Source organism: Bombus vancouverensis, chromosome 16, assembly GCF_051014615.1.
Source record: "Bombus vancouverensis nearcticus chromosome 16, iyBomVanc1_principal, whole genome shotgun sequence".
NCBI lineage: Eukaryota > Metazoa > Arthropoda > Insecta > Hymenoptera > Apidae > Bombus > Bombus vancouverensis.
In genome coordinates, this window is record NC_134926.1 from 9,720,137 (window position 1) to 9,741,927 (window position 21,791).

Consider the following 21,791-nt stretch of genomic DNA (forward strand, 5'->3'; position numbering starts at 1 on the left):
GTTAAGTTCATTGAAAATTCAGCCGCTTACACCGTTCGCTACAGAGAGGCGAATCTACGATCGATAACGAAACGACGATTCTTGTTTTACCGAGATCTTGCAATTTTAATTATATCTTCGTTAGGTATGAAATTATTCTTTCCAACGTTTTCGAATTCAATTATATTTTTCCAGCTTATTGAACAAATTATCGTCGCAGTTTCTACGAAATAGGAAAAACAAGTCTGCGTTAGTAGGAATAATTTTCCGCTTCAATTATCTGTGTTCGTTCAAACGGTTTTTATCTGCAAAAAGGTGGAGTAAAATTGAAACATAAAAATCGAAGAATCGTAACAGGGTTGAATCCACACCCTTTTACTGTCTCCTGCAAGTCTCTTAAAAACCTACCATTTTCATTCTTTTTTCCCATCGTCCCAGTTCTTCTCTTCGTTATCTATCCTTGCAAAGAGATAAAGAGAGAGAGAGAGAGAGAGAGACACTGAAAGTAGATCGATCCAGCAACCCCTGAAATCGATAACCCACGCACGATTCCAGTCTTCCACGCTAGACAACCCGTTTTCACCCGGGTACTTGTTGAGCGTGGAATTCCAATTCTCGTAATGGATTCCATCGATCGCCGGGAATATCGAGGGACCCATTGAAAAATCCCTGTCGCAGTTGACCATCGTTTCTCGCTCTCTGCACGCGAATTTAGAACGAAGGGCTTCATATTCGGCGGTTGCGGTGGGTTGCAAGGTGCATCGATGATGCACTCCAGCTACGCGACTGCCTTTTTAAGCAAATCATAGGGGGAGTTTGCACGGGTCGAAGCGAAATGTGCGAGTTGCCGAAGAAATCGATGGGGAGGGGTATGAATTTTGTATGAGCTCGCAGAGAGCAATGTTAGTTGCGTCTTGTGACATGCGACGTTTCACGTACTGTAGTGGGTTAGACGAAAAATGTCGTTCGATTTACAGAGATTTTTTCTTTTTTTTTTTTTTTTTTTTTTTGATATTACAGATACGTCGATTTGACGATATTTTTAACATTTTAGATATCTCTCGTAGATATTTGTATTTTGTTATTTGCTCTGTTATTTGTATTTACTCTGGTTTAGTTATTTACGTTTGGGATTATTCGTAATAGTTGGGTGGAAGCGAGAGAATTGGTTCGAACTTATCGGAATAATAGAAAGCTCGTAGAAGGCAACGTATTATTTCTGTTTGATTTTCGATAATAGAACTCGCGGTTCTACACTCGCGTGCAACTGAAAAGCCTTGGAAAACTCAAATTTCTATATCCGTGTCTGAGACGAAAAATGCGGAAAAATTAAAGCCACAGGCGAGTGCTTCACAAATATTAATACTCTGTCTGAGATATCCAGCGTCGAAAACTCTCCGGCAAAAAGGATGACGTCATGCGATTACGCTTGCACCGGATACTTACGGTCAATATTTAGCGATCGAGTCACGGTTCGTTTAAGCCTAGAACAAAGAATGTTCGCCGAATGCCGAGGCTAATTTAAAAGAACCCGCGGCCCCGTGCACGCGATTTAATCGTCCACGATTGATCGACGACAATTGGACGAAACCTATTGAATTGTGTGGAGAACAAGAATCGATGAGTTTCATCGTGAATTCACAAGTGGAAGATTCATATCCTCTGTTGTTCAAGATGCTCTGAAAGATTCTCTCGGCATGCGTTTCGTTTCTAGGAAAAATTAGAAAATAAGTAGGTTATCGATGCGCTATCGTGTTTTTCCAAGCCTAACGAAACAAATTGAAATTTGTCTCATCCGCTGAATACCACACCAAGTACAGTAGACTATTCTTTGTTCGAACTAACAGGAAGACGAAACTCTGTTCGAATAAAGGAATGTTCGGACAGTGGAAGAGTCGCTTGTCCGATATGAAATTTCGTTTGTTCGAATAGATACGGATTAAGATGAATGGAGGAATTTTTTAATTAAATTTATATAATTTATAATTAAAAACGAAGATACTACATTGCTCTCTCGTGATGCATGGAATATGCATCTGTCGTTCGATCTTCCCATCAAATCACGTGCAAACAGTTAATCGAGAAAGTTGAGCGTGGCTTTCTCAGATTTGCACCCTTTAATCCTCGGACTACCGTAATGGGTCGTTTTGGATTCACTTGGTACGCTCCTCGTTTTCGTAGCACTTTCGCGTGTGATTCTCTGCATACGTAATGCAATATTTCCAGTTCCAATAATAATGGCTTTATTGAAAAACTATATAGGAATAGAAATGAGTAGCTTTTTACTTATTATTTTTCGATAAATCGTAGATACGAATAAATTAAAAAGGAAACATAAACGAACAGTATTTATTCTGCACGGTTATAATACAACAGATACGATGTAAATACGTAGATCCAGCTACAATGTAAATACAATGATTTTTGATTGATCAATGATACATGACGTTGGCAAATATCACATTGGGTCAATATAATCCCGCGATGGTAAAACTGGGTCAGAAAATTGCCCTTACGAATCTCCATTATATTGCAATCGCGAATAAAATTAATACACGTACTTTTGAATCGAGGAGAACTGCCGCCTATTCGATGTTCTTACTTAAGCTGATCAATGGCTTTATTAGTTGGCCGCAACTTCTGTCGTTGATACATTTTTATGCCCACTCAAGGTCGCCGAGTTGTGTGCGTTCTTTTCATTCGATTTATTACTTGACAAGAGTATTAGGCAACTTCGATCTCTTTCATCCAGTCTGTATTACAGCGAACATCTTCCATGTACGTTCAAACTTCTTTTGCCACAGTTTTCCTACAATTTTCGTGTAACGTAACACGTTTCAACTGCTCCCGTCTTCAGATTCCTATCTTTCTACGCTAGTTTCCACATTTAGAAGAATTTTTCCGATAAACTATAATAATTTTCTCAACGTAAGTAACGACATAGAGTTACGTTCCTTTTGTACTTTGAACCATCGATGACTTTTTTCCAACGGCGCGAGTGCTTGGACACGAGGAACCACCTCTCCGTTACCATTTTCGTTTGCTGTTTCCATTTGTATAAAATCGTCGTTATTATCGCCTTTATTGCGACGAAACCATTGCATTGCATCAGTATATGTACGGTTTCTCCACTGTTGCCAGCATCTGAGAGCAATCTACGTGCTTTAGATAACTTTCAATATCACGTTCTTGGTTTCTAATTCGTCCGCGACCCTCGTGACTTTTCCAACATTTTTCGCTAATTCTGTCGCACATACGATATTTTGTTTAAAAAAAGAAGAAAAAGGACACACTGTATACGAACCACGATGGAATATTTGAAACGGAAAAAGGCACTCGTTACTGGGAAATATTATATTCGGATAAAGTAGGCTCTACTGTACCGTACGTTAGATTTCTCGTGCTTTTCGGAATTTTGAATGTGCTATTAAATGCAGAAAAATTCACAGTCCAGTTGTCAACAGTCGATTAGATCACGTGGTTTCTTTCTTCCGTACGATAAATTATTCCAGCGAAAAAATTGTCGCTAATTTGGAACCATTGCCAAAAAGAAAAGGGGGGAAAATGAACTGTCCTATCTAACTTTAAAAATCGTATCCCCAGAAGAATCAAATCAGTGCTCCATGTGCAACGCATCGTTTGACATTGTAAAACATATCGAAGCAGTACACGAACACGACTGGAATGTATTATGACAAAATTACGATATAAATTCGCATAAGTTGACCCGTAGCTTCTACGATTTCAAGATAAATCGAGAGTTCGGTCGTAAAGAACGAACCACGATAGTCTGGATAAGATGAAGACACGCTTAATTGACACATACGTACAATAATGTGCGCACTGGAAAATATCATTGAAAATGTGACATCTGCAATGTGATACTATCAATCATTCACATTGTCTCGCATAGTCGTAAAGCGCCCTATGTACAAAGCAGACAGGAAAAAGTATAACGTCGACGATAATCTTAAGTACATACTCACGTTGATCTCGTTCCAACAAAAGATTATTCACTGACTAAGTCGTCAATAGACGGCTTCAATAAAACGGCTTTAAATAAAATAAACAATAAGAATGACCGTTACGAGGAAAGATTATCAGTATAAAAATGTTGCAGACATTTCTCCAGCAATTAGAGTCTCGTGAAAATCTTATTTATACAGAGTGGTTGGTAACTGGTGGTCCAAGCGGAAAGGGGTGATTCTACGCGAAAAAAGAAGTCGAAAATATAGAATAACAATTTTTCGTTCGAGGCTTTGTTTTCGAGAAAATCGACTTTGAATTTTCGTTCGGTGCGCGTCCGGTACGTTATAACGGATCTCACTGTAGATCGTTGTCTCGATGGGAAAATTAAAAAAAAAATCACCCCCTTTCCACTTGGACCACCAGTTACCAACCACCCTGTATATCTCGATAGTTTACTCGATAGAAGGCAATTTTGACGCTTTTGTTTATTTACGTGTAGCACTGTGCTGTATCCTACGTATTATTATTATTATTTTAATTATTATTATTATTATTATTATTATTAGTTGTGTGCCAACTAAAAGGCTGGTTTTCCAGAGATGAGAACTAAGAATGAAACAAAAGGAACATTTGAACTCGTTCTCATTCTTCTTGTTCGTAAATCCGATTTAATTACGTTAAAAAACAGTTCTCCGCTTCTACCGCGAAAAACGTACTTTTTCGCAGTCGTATCGCGTTCTTCGCAAGGATGCGATTTCTTTCTACATTTCTTGTAATTCGTTTTTGTTTATGAATCGTAACGGTTCGCGGATTTAAACGTTAGATTCAGCTAGAATCAAACATACGCTAATCATTTATTATCCGTGTTATAGTACCACGTCGGAATAATTTACTTATAATTCTCAATGAGAATTGATTGTAAACTACCCGCAAATAAATAAATAAAAAAAAAAAATAAAAATAAAAATTGTTGACAGCAGTGCCGCAGCAATCGCTCTCGTCGTACTCCTTAACCCCTCAGCGATAACCTCCATACGTTGCAGAGACTGTCGTTTCTTCGCACTACATCGGCGTCGTCTACGCCGTATGAATTCAGTCCTTTTCTTACTTTATCTTTTCTCTCCTCTGTGATCCAAAATTTCGTGAAATTTTATAAATTACTAAAATAAAAATCAGCATATTTTTCTGAAAGTGCGAGATTAATCAGAGAGGCGCTATTGGTTGTTTCCTGGATATCGTTGCTCTTCGTGAACATTTTCGAGCTTTTCCGGGCCTACATTTTATGGAATTTTAGAACTGGAAAAAAAGAGAGAAGAACCCAATTTCGCTGAAAATATACGAGATTGACAAAAATAATAAATTAGAAAATGTCTATGGATTAGTTGGACGCTATTGGTCGTCTTTATAAATGCCTCGTTTCTTGAACGTCACGTTTCATGGAATTTTGGAATTACGAAAATAGTGCGATATAACGTGCCAGTGACTACGAGAAAATGTCTCACTCGAGTGGAATATTTTTCATGCCAAAATTCGTTGCATATCATTGTGACGTAGATCGATAAAATATAAAGTAAATTAGAAACTGGATTTCTTCAAGTTTTAGATTTACATCGTCTTCCTAATTATCAGCACATATTCTCCTGAAAATACCAGTTTGTTTAGAAGAATTATTTCCTGTTCTATTATCTTCTTTGTGGAGATTTCGATCCGAATGGGCCAAGAATCGTCCAGGAAGCGTCTCTGAGCGCGTAATCGACTGCGCAGAGGGTGTCTGATGCTTCTTTGTAGGTGTCTTGTTAATAATAGCACGGGAGAAATGTCACGGACGGTGACATTCCTATTGTGCAGGCCAGTATACAGGAATCAGCTTATATCCTACATGAACGCCTCGACTGGTCAAATCGTTCATCCGTCAGATCGAGGTTCATGGTGATTCGTGATCTTACAATAGTTCGATCGAACGATCGAATATTTTTAGAATTCGTAAATTTAATCGCTATTGCTATTATCGTTAAATAATTGTTGTTATTTCTATACTCAGAGGATCACGATAGTTATTATTTTATCGAATAGATAAATCTATCACATCGTTCTGAGCCAAAAAAAATCTTTATTGCACGCGCTCACAAAAACTAGGGATAAAAACAAAAAAGCATCTTAAGCCTATTGATTAAATCTATCGATTGTTATCTTCTAGTTACTATTTCTTATAACTAACGCATCTGCATATGGATGGCGAGCACGAACTCACCTTGTCGTTTTCAACAATAATAAACTCGTAAATTTTTATTTGTTGCTTGAAATGTACACAAACGTACGCGTACACTATCTTACTGATAATTATTATTGGATCATCGTGATGCAAGTTTCGTAGTTGCATTCAGTGTGTACAGCTATTGTATTCTATTGTATGATAGCATAATACTATAGCGTGGCGCTATACTACTCTCAAATTATTGCACATCGGTTTATATTAATTTACTACGCGAGTACTATATTATATTCTCTAGTATTTCTTCTACTGTGTTCTTCGGTGTTATATTTTGCTTCGACGTACTTTATTTTATTGCTTTAGTATTTTATTTTACTACTCCATCCCCTTTCCTACTTTTCTCTACTCTGTTTTCTTTCCACTATCCTACTATCTTGCTACAGAACAAAAGATTACCTCGTCAGTCGTTTCAACGTAGACACAGAGTATATAGGTACATATGAAAGTATATAGGTAGAGAATCGACAACCATAAGCACGTGTCCTTCGCGGTTTCCTGCGGTTTTTCAACGAAGAGAATGAAAAACGCGGACACGCGTTTCCTTCGCTGTCGTCAGATATCAAACAATAAATATTGTTCTTGAATCATATCGAACAGTTCTTGTTCTAAATCCGGCGAATAAATGGATCGCGTTATCAAGTTGTCTTTATTTCCTTCGTATCTCATTTCTCGAACCATTTAGGCAAAGTAGAATCGAAGCCACGGGATCGTTAGAATTATTTCCCATTAAAAAATTTTACTGCTAAAGATTGCTCGAATTTCGATATTTCGATCAGTTTTCGAAGAAAGAATTCAGGAATTAAAATAGATCGAAGATTCGGCTGAAAAAATGATTGAAGTTGAATTTCCTCTGTAAATCGCTTCGCGTTTCTAATTTACAGAAAAAAAGAATACGTAATTTAAATTCATTCTCAGGTTTTCGTCAATTTTAAAATCACTCTGCCTTCCTTTTAACACGCGTTACGATACGAATGAAATTTTCATCTAACGCTTGAATTTCACTCGAACGACGATTAAATACGTCAGCGATAGATGAAATAATATTACGAGGTGAAATGTAACGCGAAAAAGCACATGGCGAGAGAACGGCTTTTTAATTCCACGAATTTCGTTGAAGCACACTCGACAGGATCGTCCTCGTAATAAAAGTTCATTAAAATCTGCAAATTCCGGCGGGACTGTTCTCTGCGAGACGATCGCATCGTGTTAGTCGATTATTTGGAAAATATATTTTCCTAGCGTGGACCTTTCCCTCCTAATTGGAGGCACCTTATTCCCGCTTACGTAACAATCAACGTTCTGCATTAATTACAATAATTCGTGCAGTCTTAATGGGGACTGCGCAAGACCCTGTGAAATGAATTTTATAGAAATACGCAGCGCTCGTGTTGCGGATTTTCTGGACGAAGAATTAGACCGTCGTTTATTCGTAAAATCGCGAGGACCGAAGAAATTTTCGAGATCATCAAATATGCGTTCTTGATAGGTATATTCGATGGAAGAAGAATTTTTGTGTGTTTTCGTGAAACCGACAGAGATGTTTCAGAGCAAACATTTGTCATGAAGAATCGCACAAAAGGATGTTAACTTTCGGTCCGGAAAGAGGAAATAGCTCGACATGTGTTTGTCGAAGGTAAACGTGAGAGGGAAATCGTGAGTTGTAAAATTCAGTCTTCTATTCCGACGAATTTCACATATAAGGTCGATAATACCATAAAATGCTTAATCTTCGACAATAACGGCCAAGACATATTTTATGGCTCTGTGTATCTCTGAATTTATAAATTAATTTTAATAATATCCGTTCACCTCGTTCGATACGGAGTCGTAGTCAGAGAAATTCGAAAAATGAAATCATCTTTCGTAGATTACATTTAGATCAGAGAATTAAAAATAAACTCTTTTCTCGCGAGAAATAAGAAAATAGAAATTCATCGTTAAAACAGAAATTAGGAAATTTTCGAAAGCGTTGCCAGATTCTCCACGATATTTCTCAATTTCTATCTTCTGCTAATGAAAATTCCATTTCCAAAGCTTCCATATTCGACGAACCAAAGTTGAAACAAACGATTCGTCCAACGATCCACTTTAAACAATTCACATAAACGACCCACATAAACAATTTCAATTTCTCGCGACAGAAAACTCGCGTCGATCTTGCTCGAACCTCTCGCAAAACTGAATTTCAATTACGAAGAAGCCAAAAGCGACTATCCACCCTGGATCGTAGTAATCGATCGTTAACGATCGATCAAAAAATTACCAAACTTGCAAGATAAATATCGCGATAATAAAAATATGAAATAAAGCCGCGAGAAATTGCCGAGAAGAAAGAGTGCAGGTGATGGTGAAGATAATGAAATTGAAAAGTGATCGTGAAAGGTGAAATAGAAACGGTGAACGATCGATGTGTTTGATAGACGAGCTCGAACAGGGGCAATGATCGAACACGATGATCGTCTTCTTCTTCTTCGTGTGGATGATGGTCAGGTGGCAGGAACAGGAGGACCCGAAGGAAGACTCGCGAAGAGATTCGACGGTGAAGGATAACCGCGAATGCGACGATTCGAGACGTGATTCGAAAGAACCGGCGATTATTGGCCTTACATCGTATGTTGACAAGCGTAGATATCGTCTTCGACGACATTCGCGTCGATACTACGTCGATCGTAAGAAGAGGTGAGTGGATTTGACGGATGCGGTTGATGATCGTGGAGATGCCGATGAAAAATGATAAAGCGATCGAATATTAATTGAATATCGGAGACATTCGAATAGATGGATCTGGTATTCTGAAAGATTAGAATGTTAGAATTTAAATAGTGAAAAAATATTTTGCGTACTAATAAGAGAGGATGAGATAATTAAATAGTCAAATATTGGAAATATTAGAATAAGTGAATCTAATATTCATCGATACTGTATTATGTAACTAATGCTAATGTTGTATAATATTGTCAATATAAAAGGATTAGAATATTAGAATATAGATAACGAAAAATATTTTAGATGTTGATAAAAAGAAGACGAGCTAGTTAAATATTGGTAGATAAGGTATTTAAAATATCAGAAATTATTTGAAAATATACCTGATAAAAGTATTCAAAGTTAAAAATGCGTATTTACAACCTTTGCTTAAATCAGGTCAATGCTGCCAGGTAGCAGAAAAGTAGTTTATCTATATTTATATTAAGTAAGAGAACCGTATAAAGAAACCAGGGATATAACAATTTGTACAATTTCGAACGACATACGTGAAGTCGATACATATTTGTAGAATACTAAAAATTCTGTTTTTCAAAACCAGACTTTCGACCAGACACATCTATTTGAATGTTGAACTTATAGAATACGTATTACGCAGAATAATAATTTTATTAACAGAGGCCTGCCACTTGATCCTTTAGATCTCATTGTCTAAAGAAAAACCCTACACACTAACGTGGCATTAAAGTGTATATACAGGAGGAATTATTTAATAAAAATTAAAATATCAATATTTCATCCTCTTGTCTCGTGCAAAGCGACAGCTCTCGTCTAGATTCTAATGGACTCGCATCGTGTGGTAGGTAAGCGCCACCGAGCTTTTGCATCGATTACATTAGCATTAGCATTAGCATTAAGGCCAGTAAGTGGATCGGATTTAATATACTTCGTTGGATATAATCTTAAAGGGTTACTGGGTAGGCCCCTGCTTATTTCCAGTGGACTGGTCGCGTACAGTTGTGCAAGGATCATCAGGATTATTGCCTCTAGCAGAAATACTACATTTTGATTTTCCCAGTGACACGAGATTAAGCGGTCCGCCACCTGTGTTCGCTGATCGGTCGACCGCCTTCTTCTCTTCTTTTTCTCGTGATTACACAACTTTTAATTATACAAAGTTCTGGTTGTGCAACTTCTGATTGCACGAGATTGTGATTATACAATTGCTGATCGTACAAATTTCTTTCCTATTACTGAGCACAATGCGTTCAATTATTTCCGATACAACGACAAATACGTAAAATAAACGAGATACGTGAAATATTTTGTTGGCTGTAACTTATGGCTAGACTGCTCGATATCGGAATTATTGAATTATTGGAATATTGGAGTAAACTATACTCGAAATTCTTATAGTCATAACCGGACGGTAGTAGGAAACTGGCAAAAATTGTATCGTTCGAAGAAACGAGAAATTAAAGATCCGTTTGATCGATCAATCACCGTGAAACGATAATAAGAGAAGTGAAAATGAGGATTTGAAGGAAGAGGCAGCAGTTGACGCTATATTGGAACGTAGTGGCCTTGAGGAAGACTTCTCACGTGAATTCTTCGTCTGTTTTACGTTCTGTTCGACGAGTTTTTCCACGGGTTTCGCCAGTGCAGGAACGAGTTCTTGACACAAATCTGGCGACCCTGAAGAGCGTGTAGGTGATAAATACCCTTAACAACCGCACGGCACGCCAGCCCCTCTCGTGATCGATAACGAGCTTTCACCCCGACCTTTTCAACTTCTCGCGATTTCTGATCGGTTTTTAACACATAACTGGCAAGGTGGACTTCGCGGAGTTTCAAGAATTTCAAATTTTTCTAATACTTTGGAAAGTACGCAACACGGCGTTCTGTAAGGCTCGCAAATACAAGAAAAAGAAAAACAACAGAAACTGAGAACGAATTAATTATGGAAATTATGGAATTTCAAACTGAAACGAAGACGAAATTTTGTAAAGTCCGAGGGAAACGAAGAAAACACCAAGGTTTATGGAATATAGACGAGAACAGAGTAGATTTATTTCTTACTTTGTAATTATCGTTGCGATTGGTAGATTGAAATAAAATCGCTGAACGAAGAATTAGAATTAGAACGTATTATATGTTTGTTTAGTATTTTGCAATTACTCCAACTATTTGATGACGATTGTTTGAAACATTATTTCGTCGACAATTATTTTGAATATTATTTCAGTGATAACCAGTTTGAACATTATTTCGATGACAAATTGAGTTTGAATAATAGTTTGACTGTTATTTCGAACGATAGTTTGATATTCCAAAGTTACAGTGTTTCTTCGAATTTAAGACTCGAAGAGGGAGAAATGCAAGTCGCTGGTGAGAAAATAGATTCAAAATTGATGGATGGGTAATTTCACGGAGGGAAAGGACCCACAGCCTAGATTCAAGCTGAATGGTCGTAGGTGTGGCACGTCCACTGTCAATATAATTTTCCATTAAGCGAGCTGAATGGAAAGCTCGATTATGCCTGTAAAATTAGGTCGGCAATGACTATAGGGAGGATTTATTACGATCTATGTGGTCCTGTATCTCGTGTAAAATTAAACAAACGACATCTCAGGCAATATGAACGAAGAGAATTAATATTATCGTGGTAGGAATAGAATTATTAAAATATTTCACTTAAATATATATACCTACACACACACACACACACATGTATACATACATTTCCATTAATTATTACGATAATTTATTATGAATTATTTTATTTTCATTTATCGTAACTCGTATTTGTATTTTACATGATAAAAGCCATTAAAAATTGACTAAGTGGTTCAAGGCGAGAATAAGATCGACAATACCGATTTTATCTCGATGTGGAGGCGGGAAGTTTTATATTTTTCTTTAGACGTAGCTTCTATCACGGCGATATTATCGCACTTCCGCGTCGAGATTATGGTTCAAAAGAGTATAGGTACCTCGTTACGAGACTCTGTTGTAAATAGAACATTGAATCCGACGAATTATCAGGATTGTAAAATGTAGATCTGTTTTAGTGTGAGGCAAATAGGAGATAGGAACAATTACGACGTTCTTATTGCCACTGAAAATTCACTAGGATTTAATCACAGTTATCAAGCTGTTAAGTTGATAACTTATCCCAGAGGAATTAGAGCGCGTTCACTTTTTAATTCCATGCAGTTATTTCTGGTTAATTCATGTTTACAAATATTACACAAAAGAATCAAACGATTAATAATACACGTAATGAGATATATTACTAATAAATATAACAAAAGCAAACTTAACGTGTCTACAAGCATTATTTCTGTACAGTGTATAATCTAAACTTGTGATTAAAACAATTGAAAATAGATGGAAAAATGTAACGACGTACATAATTGCTATCGCCACAAAGATGAAATATTCTTTCCTACGGAGTTCACGAATTACAATTATGATATAACAAAGTGGAAAGATGTAATAATTATTTTGTTAGTGGAACAGAATGTTGAAACGTTGGCTGCTGCTGTATCTCGAATTTCAATAAATATGCTTTGAGCAAGATTACCAGTCTTGTATACTCGTAGCAAGGTCTCTAAATTATTCACCGGCATAGCTTTCAATTAAACATCACCTCCAGCAATTCCTTCTACTTACAGAACGTATCGCTAGACGATACATGTTTACAGAGCCTCGTAAAATTTTACTACTGAGATGTTTGAAGCCTTAAAATCATAACAGGATATTGCATGGAAGTATAAAATCTCCAAACAGTATGGCCGCCAGCCTGCAATCTATAGCACATGTATATAAATAAAGTTACTAAGCCAGCTGAAAACTCTATTTAGAGGAACGTGTTCAACTTTACCAGGCAAAATCTGTACACGAGACACAACAGACGATGAGTCGGCACCATGCTCCCAGCTACGTAAACCCTATAATGCAAAATTTCAACCTGGCAAACCTTCTAAAATCCCGACTGATTCGATACATGTATTGTAGGTTTACGGAGCAAGTATAGCTGTGATAAACACAAAAGTTGGCATTTACGATCGCCATAACGTCCCGTTATTTTTGGTAGTTACGCGTGTCCGCTTGTAACCGCTGTCGCTATCGATTTTTCGTCGACGGTAGCGCTGGAAACGTCACAGCTTTCGCGATTTCCTCCACCTGCACTTTTTCTTTACGGTTTCTTTGGATTAAACGACCTGCAAAATTTTACGTTCTTTCTTTGCTGGAAATAACCTCTATTCCCTCGCCTTTGGAACGTATGATTACAAATGGGGTATTTTAAGTGCAATATCTTGGCTTCATTTTTTGCCATACTGAAAATTGGAATTTTTTTTTTTTTTTAAGTAAATTTGCTGTTGTAATAAAATTAACGAGAATGAGCGATAGAAGGTTGAGCTGAAATTTAAAATAGGATTTTAATTCGGTACAAAATTGATCTTTTTCTCTCTTTGGCGGAGTTGCGTATTGGAAAATTTTTGGTGTTTGGGGAATTTTTTAGTCTCCCAGGCAAAAGAAGAATTTTCGTTCGGTAGAATGTCAGCTTCCCTAATGCGGCATCGAATATCGGAAAACTTGGACTTTTTGGAAGTTTTTTCCTCGTACGAGTAGAATGGTATCGAAAGGAAAGAAACTTTTAGGCGTTTTGGGACGAAATAAGAATTTCTATTAGGTATAAAGTCAACTTTTCTAACATAGCATTGGATATGAAACTTGAAATTTTGAAGGGGCAATCTTTCAAGTTTGTCAAATCAATTTTGAAAATCCAACAACGTAACAAACTGAGGCGAAAACGATCAATTTTTTAAATTTACCGGTGTTTAACTTTATTACAAAAATAATTTACCAATATTTAACCTATTGTATTCGTTCTATAGCTAAAATTATTCTCCAATATTTAAAAATATTCTCCATCTTTTATCCATTTTATACAGAAAAAAAAAAGGATGCTAAAACTAAGTGATCCGTTAAAACTGATCTTTACGACTACCTAAAAAATTCTACTTCCGCAAGAAAATTTCAATAAAAAAGGAATTAAAAGTCAGAGGTAAAAAGAATTGAAAGATATTAAATCATATTAAAAGATTCGGAAACTTGCGCATTAAAAATTATTTATCCTCGTTAAAGATTATTATTCCGCGAAAAATACATAAAAATAATAAATTTACTTCTCTGCGGACATTAATAAACTTTTCCAGATGATCTACTGCTATACGTATATAACGTAAGAAGGAAAAGCAAGGTGTAGAGTTTCATAGTAACAGGAAGTTCGTGTTTCCTGCAGCTTAAAAGACGATTTTTTTCCTCGGTCGGACAACAGCTACGAGACGGTTCTCATAATTCTTGTGTTATTAACTAATAAAAGGTCTGCGACAGCACGGCACACGAGGTCGTGTAATGAATTTCATAATTCCGGCACAAGGATTTTCCATGGCGCGCAATTAGGCGAGCGTGACATGTTCATTTCCCTGGCGATTGGCTGCTTGCCTCTTCTTTCCAAGATTTCTTCGAATCGTAACTGTCGTCCGCGTGTCTGGTTTCAACGAGCCTCGAAAGTACAGACTGCATCATTGTTCTCCAGTGACTTCAATTGGAACGTGAAACGTTTTCTTGTAACATTACTCGATTCTTAAGACGAGCTTAGATGTGTCGAAAAATGAAGGGATGTACAATTTTTAAGGAAACGAAGATTTTTAGACGCTTTTTTACTTTACTTTATTAGCATTTTATTATGTAGAACATAGTGGTAATTCTATGTTTTATTATATGGAATTTCGGTGTAGTAACGAGGGTAATTTTGGGCAAATATAAATTTGAATTTTTCGTTTAGCATATGGATTATGGTTGTAAGTTATAGTTTCAGATTATAGCCATAGGTTGGTTACATTTTGCTATATAAAATTTTGGTTTAGTAATTGCAGTAATTTTAGATCTAGGTTATAGTAATATTATTACATTCTGTAATGTAAAATCTACACTTTGATTTTGCATACAACGTAGCCAACAAAAATGACTTGTTCTTATATTAAAAATCGTGTTTGTCTAAAATTTGAAGAAATTTAACGGTTGAAAGTTGCATATGAAAATTGAGGAAAGGAAAAGGTGGAGATTGAGTGAAATCGTTGAAAAGCAATTCTCTGAACTTCTATTTCGGAAAAACAGAAACGGTAGAAAATAAAATCTTAGTTGCTTCTTACAAACGAAAAAATACTTTTCAACGCTTCCATTTTGCTTTTTTAAATAAAATAAACCGACATTTATCAAAGAAAGAGCAATAAAACGAGATTTCCTTGAACTCGTAAGACAGGAAAAAAGATCTAATTGGACAGAAAACTAATGAAAACTAGTTTCATAAAGGGAAATAAGAATCGCTAGCCGAGAAGATGTAGAACTCTGATCCTAGTTTTCGCGAACAATGATAAATGTAGCGGACCGTGGACCGTTGTGAGATCTCTATTCAAGGGAATTGCCACCAATCTTCATTGATGCATTTAAGTTTATGGCTCGTGCCAATTCGTGTCAACTGGCCTGACAACGCGTGGGACGTAAATTACACCTTGTCACTTCTTACAGGAAATTCTTTCGACGTCGATGCCACGAATCTTTTTGCTACGAATTTTCGTTGCTCGAGGAAAGCCTCGCTTTTTGGTTTATCAGAGATAGCTTCGCGATCGTTCGAACAAACACGCTCCTCGATATTGTAACAATAAAGCTGATTTATTGCCTGGATTCTTCTCTTTCATGGTGTCGCTCCTATCCACTTTTTTCTATTACGAATTGTTTCGCCAACGAGTAATTCATCTCTCCGATTGATACATCGTGGAAAACTCGTGACATGGTTCTTCCCAAAAATGTTTCTCTTCCGTCTGAGAATATTATTCCCTATAAATTTGAAATTTGTATTATTTTCAGGAATTTTGATCGTCAGCTTCGACCGATGATTTGTTTGCAAATTTCGTATACTTCGTATCCTCGGGTTTAAACAATTATTTCTGTGTAATATAATTTCGACAATTCTTTATTAATACGTCGAAAGGAAATTTTAAGTCGTATGCTTGTCGTTTTATTAATTTCATTGATTTATGTACTGTGAGAATGGAATTTAATTAACTTTCGCGTCGCTGGTATTTTGAGCTCAGCCTCTTTATAATTTATCTAGAATTTGTATTACTATTTTGGAATATTATTTATCATACGTTCGATATCAGCAAATTTTAAATCATATCTTTGTTGTATAGATATTATACCTATCTTTGCTCATCGAAAGCTGTACTTCGCAAATTTTCCACAACTTCCATATCTTTTTCAAGCATCTGATAATTTCTGCGCGTAATAATCTAAGAAATTCTCATTTCCGCAACTTTTCCACACTCGCAGTATTAGTTCTCGAAAAATGTCTTGCAGCTCTCTGCTTCGGAATCCTCGGAGGAGCTTAAAAGTAAGCGTTTCGTGCATTCGCAAATCTCCCCTTCTCCTTAAACTTCCTCCCGGTCCTTTGTTTTCCCCATAAACTTCCTGTATTCTCGACAGGATCCTCGATCCACTTATTTCGAAACGATCTCAGTCATTAGTCCTGCTTTTATTCCGCTTCTCGCTTCGAAAGTACAAACTTGCGAGTTGGTTCATTTGTAGGACACCGTGAAACGACCAAACGAATGGTCGCCCATAAGAAACTCGCCCCATAAGAATATCTCGCCGGTGTCTCTTCGCGAGACAACCGAGCCTCTGCTGTTGTGTTTTACGTCCGGTTCTCGGGTTTACAGCAAATGAAACGCGAAGAAGTTGCTCGTTAAGCCGGGCTCGTTCTAAGAATATCCGTTTGAATTAAATGGACGCGCGACGTCGCGAACAATTTCAATTTTACGCGAAAGTAGGACCATCGTATGAGAATTTCGCTTCTCTAATCGTGACGCTCTATCAGCAATATAGAAAATTGCTTTTCCATGTTCAAATTATTGTCCGATACCTATGCGTTCGTGCAGGTTGCAATTAATTTATTACCGTGGAATACCGAAGAGCCAGATCCGTCACAGAGTTACTTTTATCGTAGAATTTTCCCGCATTTTCACGAGCAGCCAATTTATCGATACGACGAATTTGCCATCGTATCTTTCAGTGTTCGTTTGTTTTAAACACTCCGGATTGTGTAGATGAAATTTCAAAATCGTGCCTTGTTTCCCGAATTTCCTAATACGTTTTCCTCGAGCGAATGTTCAATTTGCTTCATCCTTGGGGAAATTTCGAATAAACGCAGAACACATCGAAAGATGAAACCGTAAAAGTATCGACAGAAATTAAAATCACCAAACAATGTCAGGTTTTACGATACGATTTGCTGTTCGTCGAACTACGTAGCTTGGAGCATACAGGTTCGAGAAGCAACCGAAGTACGAAAATAAAATAATAACGCTAATAGCATCGATCGTGTGATTCGACGGCAAACAATTTGTTTTTAGGATCAATATTTAAAACGTGACTTTATTAACAGTATCAACATAGAACGTAGGAGGAAAACGCACGTGGTAAAACGGACTCGGCTAAAAACAAGATAAATAACGGAGACACATGATTGTACGTGAAAAAGTAGGAAATTAAATTTGCTATGGAAATGAAATTTGCTGGCAAGTGAAACATGTAAAAGCGTCGCATCGAAGTTAATGTAAACGAACGATGGACAAGTAAACTGGATATCGAGCAAATAAAGCGATTTAAATTCGCCGCGTGAAAAAATGTGTATCATTTGCATTTAAACAACTCGCTTATCTATTGTTTATCGTCACGATAGTGTTTAAATCTAATCGACAAACTAGATTCTTATCGCTGCTGCATGCACGATTAGATAGTTTACAATCTACTTTTAATCTCAATCCTATTGGCCAATATTTATATAACAAATAGTAAAAATTAAATAATACAGAGCCGGCCATTTTCCACTCATAAAGATATAAATAAAATTTCTGGCTTCTGATACAGACAGATCGAATTTTGTCAAACGTAGGAATTTTTTTTTTTTTTTAAATTATTAGCCATCGATAAGATGAAATAAACGAGTTCAAAAACCTGTACAGAGCAAAAGAAATTGTACGATCTACGATCAGTGAATACTTTCATAACGAATAAATAGAATTATCGATTGTTTATATTAATATCGTCGCTTTAATTAATATTTCTTCTCTCTTGATCTTTTTTCAGAAGGTAAAAATTCGCTAAAAGTTAGCAATTTCCAACAAAATCCAATAAGCCGAAATCCAATTATAAAGTTATTATAAAACCCAATAATTCCGCATTAACAGAAAAAGTGCGTGAATCGCAGTGTACGTTTTCTGATTGAATAAATAAAGTGACCGTTCAATCCAATTCGTTAACGTACACAATGCATGTTTTAATTAAGAATTGTATCGTTTCTTCGTGTTGCTTTAAAATCGTTTTAATAAACACAATAATTCGTTCGAACTCATAGATCATCGACGAAATCCAATAAAAAGATAATTCCAATTTTTGATAACAATAAAGTCGTATAGAATATGCGAATATTGCAGTGGATATGGTTTTACGTTTGCACCGGTGATGCACCGTGAAAGAAATTTTGTCCCGGTTGTGGCGCATTTTTAGAAAATATGTCAGCGTTTGAAAAATGAAAAAAAAAAAAAAAAAAATGAAGGATAATAGGTTAATGTGGAATCCTTCGAACACTTTGAATTATAAGGAAAATTAATCTAGAAATGAATTCACGATCTGATAACTGTATCATATCGACATAGTACGATACATTGGTCCTTAATGATTAAAATAAGATAAATCCCATGGATTAAAAAATTGTCTACGATTTACTTGTTTAGATAACCGTGAACGCGGCACAAATGCAATATAATATTTTGCAGAAGTTAAAAGTTAAATTCTACTGTGTATTTAAAAAACAGAATACTCGATATTAGCATCAAATATTGGAACGTTGGGCTGAAAAGTTTTCTGTAACGCGAACGACTTGGATAACATCGTCAGAAAAATGTGCGCAAATGCACAAAGCAATATATTTTTTTTCAAAGGTCATAGTGTACTATATTGAAAAGAATAACGATTATTTAGTAGGAAATATCTAAATTTTAAACTAAAGGATTTTTCTATAATGTGAATGACTTAGATAAGATAATATTGTCGTAACGTTGTAAAATAGAAGTGCGCAAATGTAACATGTTGCACAAGTTAAATGTTATGATGTAGTATGTTTGAAAAAAATTATGATTATTAGTATGACATATTGGAACATTGGACTAGAGAATTTTCTCTAACGTCAATCATTTAAATAACATTGTCGTAATATCGTTAGAAAAAAGTGCCCAGGTATAACGTAATATTTCACAAACGTTAAATACCACGATGTAGTACATTTCAAATAAATATCGAATATTCTAATTTTGGACTACAAATTTTCTACAATATCCAATGACTTAGATAACATTGTCAGAACTTTAACGAAAAGAAGAGCGCAAATGTAATATTTTATAAAAAATGAAGTATTACGGCATAGCGTGTTTCGATCTATTGCGGTAGCCAGGGAAAAATCTATAAAATTCGCCTGGCGATCAACCTGTTAGTATTATAAAACGACTCGTAGTATGGGCTACCTACCTAAAACCTTCTGCTGCCCGCTTATCAGCAGTCAAACGACAGAAAAAGAAAAATATGGCAATATGTACAATATTTGCCGGAGCGTAGTCGCATCACGCAGGTACACGCTGACTGGATCAGCGTATAAGCAACAGCTCGAGGCATGGCTGCCGTCAGTTCACAGTCGGCACGCGACCAAAGAGGATCGTTGCTGACGATTATGCGCGAGTGATGTGTCCTTGGTGCAGGACACGCGTCAGGACGACAGAAATTGCCTGTTTGTAATCTGAAATCGAACAATCGTGTCAGTTAACCCGAGATACGCGTAACAGTCAGATCGGAAGGCTGTTGTGTGTTTGAAACAGATGTAGAAAATTCGTGAAAGTTAAGATTGTTTGAACGTGTGTCGAATTCTGGTATAATTTCGCCTTTTCAAATATTCCCACGGTTCTTGTGATTTGATAATAAAGTTTCAGTGCGTTTGAAGTGGCTTGGTGACGGTTTGAAGGAGTTTGTAATCTCAGATACGATAATCGTGTCGGTTAACGCGAGATACCCGAGCAGTCCGTCAGACAGCTGTGTGCTTCAAACGCACGTAGAATATTCACGACAGTTAAAATTCTTTCAGCGTGCGTCAAGCTTTCCTATCTTTCCGCTTTTTAGATTCTCGCAGTTCCAGACGTTTCATCGTGTCTCTGGTTTTCATGGAGTTTCAGTGCGTTTGAAGTGGTGGTCGCAGAAGATTTGAAGAAGACCGGCGAAGATCTGAAAAAGATTGGCGAATAAGAGGATTAGAGTTTCTTTTACGGGTTTGAGGTATCGTAGAGATTCAAGGTTTTCAAACGCCCTTCCGAATTTTAGTTCGTAGCTCTTAGCTATGGTCGAGTTAAAGCTTGAAGGAGTTTATGCTATTTGAAGGAAGGTTTCGAGGTTCTTGTTTCGAATTTGTAGTATCGAATTTGCGGATATTTTTACGATTCGAAGTACCACAATTCGTGAAAATATAATGTGTCGTAGAAGCTGGAAAATCGAAAGTTTTATACTTCCTTATTCTAAACTTTTATATTGTTTAACGAGCATAATTGGATATTTTACTCCAACCAGTACTCGGATACGATGACTTAAAATCGATCTTGAAAGTGGAAACTGCAATTTGAACATCCCAATGGGTCCAATTTGAAACGTTATCCCAATTTCGTAGAAAACTCTAAATCATCGATCTCAAATAAAATACCTTTGATTAAAATAAAAATTCAACGATATTTTCAATGAATCTTTCCTATCAAGTATCTTAGAAAATATTTTCCAAGATTTGTAGGGTTTCCAAAACTAATAACGACTGATTGGAAAGTTTCCTCTGGTTTTCGATGATTGGCAGTCTCTTGAATCGACAACTACGATTTCAACAGAGATTAGAACAGAGAAAATGGCGAATAAATATTTTTGTTCCGCGCTCCAATTACACGTCGGTCACAACACGTTGTTGTGTGATGATCTTACGAGGCTAGGAAGATAGCGAAGACACTACAAACTGTAGCAAAAACCGGTTGAACGTTCTGAAAATTGGAATAAATAATTTTTCTGCTGCTCAGTCATGGCTTCGTTCAAAGTTGATAAATATTCTATGGAAATGAAAGTACTCTTTAACAGAAACGCGGTTTGAAAAATTATTATGTATTCGTTCTTTGCCTTGTTTGAATTTCGTTCTTTTTTATTTGAAAATAATCGTGTTTTAGAAACTTTATAAAGATTCCACGAAACTGAAATTATTCCTACTTTTTAAACTTATAGCTGTAATAATTTGAAGCTTATAGCCTTGATAAATTCTCCACTTATTTTTATTCTTATTACTTCCAAGTATCTTCAACGTCGTCTGCTTCAATGAAACTACAAATATGTTTTAATTAAACGCTACTTAACCAAAGGATAAAAATCCATGGACGCGATATTCATCCTGGAAGGAGTAAAAATGGTCGTTAAAAAATTCGACGCCGATTCGATAGAGATTCGACAGTAGAAATTTACAGTCTCTCGTGAAAACGGTGGTTTCCTCGTTATCAGGAGGCTTGTGTCGATAGATGTCCGTATCTATGCAAACATTCGTCACTGATCGAAGCGTATGAAACCCGGAACGTATCGGTGTCGCGATTATCGATCAGGTTTCTCGTGTAATTTCCGATCGTGGCGCGTGTCTACACACCAGCCAATTTGTTTCCCACAATTATTTCGT

At 36.4% G+C, this 21,791-nt stretch overlaps 1 protein-coding gene across 19 annotated transcripts in view; it reads left to right on the forward strand.

Moving 5' to 3' along the window:
- Positions 1–21,791, forward strand: part of dnc (phosphodiesterase dunce) — a 396,997-nt gene that overhangs the window by 276,396 nt on the left and 98,810 nt on the right. The window contains exons 1-2 of one of the 19 annotated variants that reach the window (XM_076625389.1): positions 19,743–19,977; positions 20,225–20,377. The exons of 16 other annotated variants lie outside the window; for them this stretch is intronic. Coding sequence is in view for 1 of the 3 variants with exons in the window: in XM_033340654.2 (XP_033196545.1) it covers positions 8,673–8,899 (227 nt within the window). In the remaining 2 variants the exon portion in view is untranslated. Of the gene's footprint in view, positions 1–8,267; positions 8,900–19,742; positions 20,378–21,791 lie in introns of those variants that run through there. 2 more of the 19 variants (XM_033340654.2, XM_076625388.1) reach the window with 2 other exon arrangements.